The 8,214-nt window shown below is 37.6% G+C and overlaps 2 protein-coding genes across 3 annotated transcripts; one reads left to right on the top strand and one right to left on the bottom strand.

Annotated features, from left to right (window-relative positions):
* The first annotated feature begins 1,229 nt into the window (after positions 1–1,229).
* On the top strand, positions 1,230–3,717 carry LOC132175544 (uncharacterized). Of its 2 annotated transcripts, none has more exons than XM_059587512.1 (3): positions 1,230–1,426; positions 2,185–2,309; positions 2,750–3,717. In XM_059587512.1, the coding sequence occupies exons 1-3, from the start codon at positions 1,319–1,321 to the stop codon at positions 3,240–3,242; spliced, it is 726 nt and encodes a 241-aa protein (XP_059443495.1). In that variant the 5' UTR covers positions 1,230–1,318; the 3' UTR covers positions 3,243–3,717. The 2 variants fall into 2 exon arrangements, with proteins under 2 accessions (XP_059443495.1, XP_059443496.1); XM_059587513.1 differs by having other exon boundaries at positions 1,231–1,426; positions 2,194–2,309.
* Positions 3,718–4,717: 1,000 nt separating this feature from the next.
* On the bottom strand, positions 4,718–7,348 carry LOC132174373 (subtilisin-like protease 4). The gene has a single exon (XM_059586040.1). It carries the CDS (start codon positions 6,992–6,994, stop codon positions 4,718–4,720), a length of 2,277 nt encoding a protein of 758 aa, XP_059442023.1. The 5' UTR covers positions 6,995–7,348.
* Positions 7,349–8,214: the final 866 nt, after the last annotated feature.

Consider the following 8,214-nt stretch of genomic DNA (forward strand, 5'->3'; position numbering starts at 1 on the left):
CACTTGTGGGATTAAATTTCTTTCTCTCTCTTTGATTCTTCTGGTACAGTTTTTCTGCAACTGTAAACAAATTATTTTTTTTTTCTATGCCGTCTCCCTTCTCTGTATCGTTTCTCAGTTTTGTTTTTGTTTTTGTTTTTGTTTTTTGTTTTTTGTTTTTAATTCTGTTTTTTTTTTTATTTCTTTTGATTCTCTATACCGTTTCTTTCTGATTTTCTTCTCTCCGTTTCTCTTTTTTTATTTATTTATGTACATTTTTTTTATTATGTTTCTCCATATCTCTTTTTTCTTAGTTTTTTTTTCTTTGACCGAGAAACATAATCTGCAAGGTTTTTATAAAATGTTTTTATAAAATCTATATAATCTGTTTTTTGATTTCTTTTGATTCTCTGTACATTCTCTAACTATATTTTTTTGATTTCAAGATTGAGTTTGATTCTGTTTTCTCCAACTATATATATATATATTTTTTATATTAATAATTTTGTAGCATAATTGCAAAAAAAAAAAAAAAAAAGAAAAAGAAAAAAGAAGCCACATATCTGACATAATTAAAAACAAAAAAGAAAAAGAAATTATAGTAAAATTGTTTATGTTTTTTTTTAAAAAAAGAATGAAAGTTCTTAATAATATAAATTGTATTTGTATTATAAGGTATTTTAGGAAATTTGATCACAATATAATTATATTCACCAACATATTGCATTGTACCAAACGAATGAATATTATTAACTAGTTTATTCCAGCGTTACAACCAAACAAAAAGAATAGAAATAACTAATCTATTCCACACTCTTCTATTCCCAGTAGTAGCTAATCATTTTCTAATAGATTAGACATTCCGCGAACCAAACGAGGCCTTAAACTGGTTTTCCTGAGTAATTATTTTCTGAGGAGTTGTGATTGGATTTTGACTTTTTTAGATAAGCTTTGAATTTGATAATTTATAATTTAGATTATTCAATAGAGTTTCAATTGGATTGCATCTCCTGCTATTTAATCAATAGCTCTGTGAGCCTGCCATAGGCCCTAAATTTGACGAGCTTGTAGAGTAAATTTATTTCCAACTCCAATTGTTTCTTTCATTTAGATAAAAAGTAAGAAAAACCTTATCTTGAAATCTATTTTTTCTCCTTTCAAATAGGGAAAAAAAAAAAAAAAAAAAACATAAAAACATCATTTTTAAAATTTAAATCCTGTTATTTATCAGACTCCGTACTCGATAGACTCACTCCGTTCCCGGTTAGTAATATATAAAGATTTTCCCTCAGATCAGAATTCAGTATTCAAACACGAACCCTTTGATGCAGCCAAACCAATGGAGACGACGCTGAAGATTGGCAAAGACGACGTAATTGCGAAGCTCAAGGACGACGGCGACTTCGACAAACTCCGCCTCAAGACCATTCGCAAGCTCAAGGACAACGTGAGCCTCTTCCTCTTTTTCACTCTCAGTTTCCTTCGCTTTCCTCTCTCTCTCTCTCTCTCCCTCCCTCCCCTAGGGTTTCCAATTTCGATTTTTGCAAGCAGGTTTGTCGATTTTGAAAGCCAAAAGCTAATAAAAATCGCGCCTGGTACAGTGACTAATGATTTGTATGAATTGTCGATTGTTTGTCGAGTTAAAGCAATACGTTCGTTAATTAGTGTGATCGAACCGGATTTTCTTGCGGTTCAGTTCATTCAATCCGTTGAATTGATGAAGAAGTAGTAAAATTGATTTCTTTTTTGGTATAAATTCAACTTCGCTATAAATTTTGGCAGATTTTGAAGAAATTTTCCCGATTCTGATTGGAGGATACAATTAGAACTTGAATTTCATTGATTTCTCAAGGCTATACCGAATTTCAAAGCCAAATACATGGAAAATTTGTGAACTTTTCTTGATTCTAACTGTATCGACCCAGAGAAAAGCGCCAGCCACATCTGCTCTATTACTCCAAAACTCCAAAAGGACTAGCGCTTTTCCCTGGAATTTACACTAACATTGCTTGAAATTCATGTTTTTTAAATTTTAAATGAGCTTGTTGGTTGGCATGTAGTTGTATGAGGCATATTGATATTGGATTGTTTTTATTTATACGAAGAGTTGCTTTATGTACGTGTGTTGTACAGTCCTTTCGAATTTTGGAACCCCTTCTTCCCATCTGTGGTACTGAATGAAGAAAGTTAATTTTTTTTGATAAGTTAATGCAGGAAGTGTTGCGCAATGAGATTATTTCGATAGTGAAGCAGTCTGCTGCGCTTAATCGCGCAGGTGCTGAGAATATGAAACCCAGACAACTTTCCGATGCCATACATGATGAGATTCGGTAAGCTTGTAATTTCTTTCAAGTTTGTTTTGAGCGAGGTAAGTATAACACTTTAGGTTGATATAAAATATTAAGGAGGCTCTCCCCCATTTTTCTTAGCAAAATGGATTTCATGTTTTTCGTTGAAGGAATAGTTGCATACTTTCTTCTGTCTTTGAGGTTTGGTTTTCATAACATTATTGTTTGTGGAAATAAATTTGGAATTCAATATTAATTAGTTGTGCTTATTCAGGGGGAAGCGTTAATAATGAAAGCATTGAAAAATATTGAGAGAAAAATTGGGTTTTAATAATTTGGGGGTTGAAGTTACATTTGTTATTAGTGGAATTGTTGCTTTCTTTTTATTTGATTTGATTTTAATTTTAAAAAAATCACATTTCACCATTTTAAAACTCCTTTTAGTTGGGTTATTATTGAAATATTTTTCTTGTAATAACCAGGGATAAAGCAAATAGCTGGATATCTGATGCTTTGTGGGAAATAATTAAATCACGTGATGGCATGAAAGGTGAAATTACAGAAACTGTACAATCTGTTTATGATAAATTAGTGAGCCCTAAAGTGAAGGAAGAGGGTGGATCATCCACCAATGGCATGATGCTAATTCGAAAGGAAGCTGAAAATAATGGTTCTATCATAGCCTCAGCTAGTGAAATGGATAGCACGTTTTCTGATAGCGAGCCAAAAGAACCTCCAGGTTTTTCTCTCTTCAATGGTCATCAAAATAACACCCATAAGGAGCTTCAGCCACCAATGTCCCATGAAAGAGGACCGGTAGATGAGCAGAAGGACAACACCCACTGCTCACAGGATGTATTGGAGCCGGAAGAAACTGATCTCCGTGTACTACCTGGCTTTTCTGCAGACAAGGAGCTGAAGCAGCCCTCTGATGATACTGATGAGGACCCTGATCTGCCTCCTGGTTTTTGTTGATGCAATGACATGCGATGAAGCTTTTTATGAACCATTACATTTAGTAGAGACTGTACAATGAAGGATTTAGCTACAAGTACTGCCTCAGTATTCCCTTCTCCTTCCGCACTGAATTTTTGGTATCAGAGAGGCTTTTCTGAGTTTGCCATCATTGAGGTCAGCTGCTTTGGATATTATTGGTATTCTTTGATGTATGATATTTTCTGATTTTTTAGTATGATAATCAGACTTCAATGACATAGAAACTTTCTTCCTTAGGTTTTAAATGTATGTGATAGTTTATTTCAGAAGAGGTCGTTAGTAACTATGTATGCTATTCCTCGCCACAAATTTTGGTTTGAAATTAAACATTGGATTACATGTTTTGACATTAGTGAAATTTTTTGTATATTTTCTGGTCATTTCCAATGCCTTACTAATTGGTCTCTTTGGACCTCATGAACTGAACGATATACAAACAGAAGATCGTTTTTCATTCTAGCAAGACCATTGGTACAAAAAAGCTTGTCAAGATTTTCAAGCAAAAGGAAAAGGGAAACATCTGGACACAAATCTGTTGGGCAAGGATACTTTATCTTATGTCCCTTTGGGGACATCTGATAGAATACTTGATCTTATGGGGACAAACGGTGTGACACATCTCAATCACAGTGAAACCAAGTTTTCTCATACCAAAAGAAAATGGAAAAAGAAAAATGAAAAAAGGAAAAAGGAAAAGGATAAAGAAAACAGGAAACGGATCAATTAGATTTACCTCTTGCCTTTTAATTAGATTACTGCTCCGTAATATTTTGCGATTCACAATAGTTGGTACTGGATGTTGTGGCCAAACCTTCGTGATGTTTTCGGAATCTGCTTGTTTGGTTGCAGTGAAATTACTAAAATTCACAGTGGTCCATTTCTTGTTTTTTAAGCTAAGAAGCTTCTGGACATGGCTTTGGCCCATTTCCAGCCCTTTTTTTCTTCTTTTTCTCTACCTTGTTTTGAATGGGTTGGGCCACCTGTGTTAGGCACTCTTTTGTTTTTGTTGTCTCTGTAATTAACCTCATGTACCCATTTACTGTTTTTGTTTTATGTAGTAATATTTACCTTGCTTAGAAAAAAACAAAGAAATTATGTTGTATCTATGCACATCCGTTATTTGTCTGAGAGAATTTTTTTTTTGACTGCACTGTATTGATCTGCCATCCCTCATAGGGGGGCAGTCCTCTTCTTCTCCACCTATCTTTTGCAACATTCTTCCCTCCCTGTTCTCCTGAAATTTATATTGTATTAATGGTGCAGAATTCTCAAGTTCCTGGTACATCATCGACTGAAATTTTTTCTGTATGCTTGTTTGCTGTTTATGAAGTAAAGTTTAGTTTTGTAATTGATCGGTTTAAAATGAACCTCTCTTTAAACCCAAAAAGCCAGTAGCTGATAAAACAGACTTAAACACAATACAAGTTACTGCATGCATAGTATTTCTACATGCACTACGTAAACCTAACAGAGATTGGACTTTGAACGGAATGTTTAGCAGAAACCCATTTTAGAAACCCTTGTCCATATTCGCCGACTTTGGTACCCGACCCAGTACGGCTGAAGGTCACTGAATATTTCACTTTCTGGTTCACCCGTGAGAAGTAAAGCTTACTGGGCTTTACACTCACATAAACTCCTTCTGGTGCAGCCACAGTGACCGTATAAGATGAATTTGCCTCACCAACATTTGTCACAGTCCTTGTAAATGTCTGAGATGGTCCCAGTGTGACAGAGAACGAAGGGTAATTTAGCTCTCCTTTGGGTATGCTTGATATTTCTGAGCACTTTATTTTTCTGTGCGCAAGGATCCCAACTTCATTGTCTTTGTAGCCCAGACCGCACAGATATGGTATATAGTCGTCTGGTTGAATATCATAAACTAATCCTGGGTCATTTGCTCTTGTTGGATTGACATGGCCTGCACCTGTGGCAAAGACATCTGCAGGCTGAAGCGTTTGATCAACAATGGCTTTGCCTTCAAAATTTTGTGTATCAGCAGAAGTCATTATAGCAGATTTAATGGCAGCTGGTGACCAATATGGATGAGAGCTCTTGAGCAAAGCTGCAATACCACTAAGATGAGGGCATGACATTGATGTGCCAGAAATGATGTTGAAAGTGAACTTTGAGTTTGTATGATTGTCTAGAGGGAAAGGCCATGCGGCTAGAATGCTCACGCCTGGTCCAATGATGTCTGGTTTGAGAATGCCTGGGCTTTCTAAGTTGGGGCCTCTTGAAGAGAAAGAAGCAACAATGGGAGATAACGGGTTTCCAATGATGGTTCCTTTAAATAAGATTGCTGCTGTGGGTGTTGCTGTAGAGTTTATGTAGGCTTTGATCTTTACTCCAGCAGCTTGGCTGACATGTGTTGCGGGAAGAACATGAGCATCAGCTGAGGTAGTGAAGCCATCGCTTTCTTCATTCATGAGAATCATGGCAGCACCCCCAGCATTTCTAACTTCCTCCCCCTTAGCAATTCTTCCTATACCCCCTCCTCGTTCACACAAAACTACTTTCCCTTTGACATCAATGTCTTTCAAGGATCCTGCGGCACAGAGTGCAGACTCTGGTTTACCGTTCACGCCAGCATAAACAAGAGGCAATAGTGTTGAAGGGAAGTCAACAGGCTGGAAGAGGGATTCACTATCAAATTCTTCTCCATTTCCAAGCTTTGCTGTGGATACGATGCCTCTGTCAATGGTGCTTGCTCCAACTGTGAGTATCCACGGGGCTTCATTAGATATTGTGCCATTGAAAGGACCAGAATTCCCGGCTGCACAGCTTACAAATATCCCCTTTTGGATTGCTGCAAATGAGCCTATTGCAACGCCGTCCTTGAAAAATGGAACTGAATCTTCTCCAAGGGAGAGTGAGAGCACATCGACCCCATCTTCAACAGCAGCATCAAGCCCAGCGAGTAAATCGCTTTCGGGACAATCATCTGATGGATCTCCAAAGCACACTTTGTAAATTGCCAAGTGGGCATAAGGTGCCATTCCAACTGCTGTACCTTTGGCATTTCCTAGCACATCAACATTCTTTACAAAACCACCAGCTGCTGTGCTTGCAGTGTGGGTACCGTGTCCGTCTACATCAATTGGTGTCTCAGCTTTCCCTCCCTTCATAGCCTTCGCTGCGACATTGAATGACCTTGCACCAATTAGTTTGTTGTTACAGTATGAGAAGTTAAACTCACACCTCCCTTTCCATTTAGCAGGTGGCGGCGGCATTCCTGCATCACTAAACGAAGGATGGGAAGGCAGAACTCTGCCATCCAATACTCCGATGATCACCCCCCTTCCAAAATTTGATTCTTTCCAGAATCCCAGTTGCTGGTGCAGCCCCAAGAAATTGGGTGTGTGTGTTGTTTGTGGATGTAATATCCTTTCAGGGTGTGCTGACATGAAACCATCCTTCTCTTCCATAGCTTTTACTTCCTCCTGGGTCAGTCTTGCTGAAAAACCACTAATCACATTTCTGTATGAATACAACATGCGTGGCTGCGTGTCCGAGCTAGCAGTAGTAGTCGGCAGAAAAGAACGGTGCCAGCTCTCATGATCTTCTGCTTGGGCAAACACTCTACCCTCCGGTTGCTTTACGTGGATAATGTAATTCTGTAAATTGCTCATATCAGTAGCTTTGGTGACAGACGACACTGCACTTCCACAAGCAATCTCATTATAGAAGATAAACATGAAAATGAGAGAAAGAAAAGGCAGAGCAGCCATCTTTGGCGACGATACGCCTTACTCCTAGCAGTAGAAGTAGGGGGAGAAAGGCAGAGTTGTTTGTGTGACCTCAATTGGATGCCATACTGACTTATATAGTAGAAAAGGAGAGTGAGAGGGGTCGGCATTTCCAGATGAGCCTATTCTGTGATTAGCACATTGCTATTGGAGCCTTATGCCTGCAGCCCATAGGGAATTTTATCTAGTGCTTCCAGTTATCCTCAGACGGCAACAGTTTTTGCTTAGAGGATACTAGTTGTCCTGCCAAGCCTGTTCTTCTTCTTCTTCTTATTATGGGTTAAGTGAACTCCTACTTAGCTTGTCTAGGTCAACAATAAATCAGTCATTGATGGCCCACGTAAACAGTGCTTCCTTGTAATTTAGCTAGTTGCAAAGGGCCACATTTCACACATTAATGTGGCGTGTCTTAAATGGCTGACATGAAAAGTTATTTAAAACATATCACATCAACCGGTATGAATGAAATGAATGTGATAAATAAGTGTGAAGAGTAACATTACTTATTAAACTGACTTCTATCCTTAGAAAATGCATCTTAATAGGATTAACCGGCTGTCAGCTATTAATTTAAAAGATTAGATTTGAAAAATTTCTTTCTAACATAATTTAGATAAAACTTGTCCTTCAATCATGGACTCCTGATTGAGAAATGTAGGGGTACTTAATCCTTCCATTTGTATGGTTTATGACTCTATGATGAGCCTGTGATGTTGTCCTCTCTAATATGCCGATGTTGTCCCCTCTAATATGCCATTGGCAAATAATGTCAAACATTAGAAAGTTTAAAGTTAACGATGGAAAGCCTATTCCTTACGTCTCCTTCTGTATTCAACAACCATTGCAGTATCTTTTCAATATACACTCATAATCTTGTCATTAACCATTTGTTTTTAGGAGATATCATTTAATCCAAAGATCATTGTTAGCCTTCTATTCTCCTCTAGGGAAAGCCGGATTTTTCCGGCATGCTTGGCGGTACCATAAGGACCTGGTTCAGCCTTAAAGACCTCATCCTTGGCTTGTGAAACTAGTTGGAGATTAACATTTTGTTTAAGTAAAAAAAAACGAGCAGAAGCTTTTGAAAGGAAGTTGACTAGTGAATAGGATTTGCTTGGTTTATGGGACGTAGGGTTGAAGATATCCAATCTTCACCCGCAAAATTTCAAGGTTATTTTTATTTTATATTTATTTTTAGGAGT

This window comes from Corylus avellana, chromosome ca3 (genome assembly GCF_901000735.1).
Source record: "Corylus avellana chromosome ca3, CavTom2PMs-1.0".
Classification (NCBI taxonomy): Eukaryota; Viridiplantae; Streptophyta; class Magnoliopsida; order Fagales; family Betulaceae; genus Corylus; species Corylus avellana.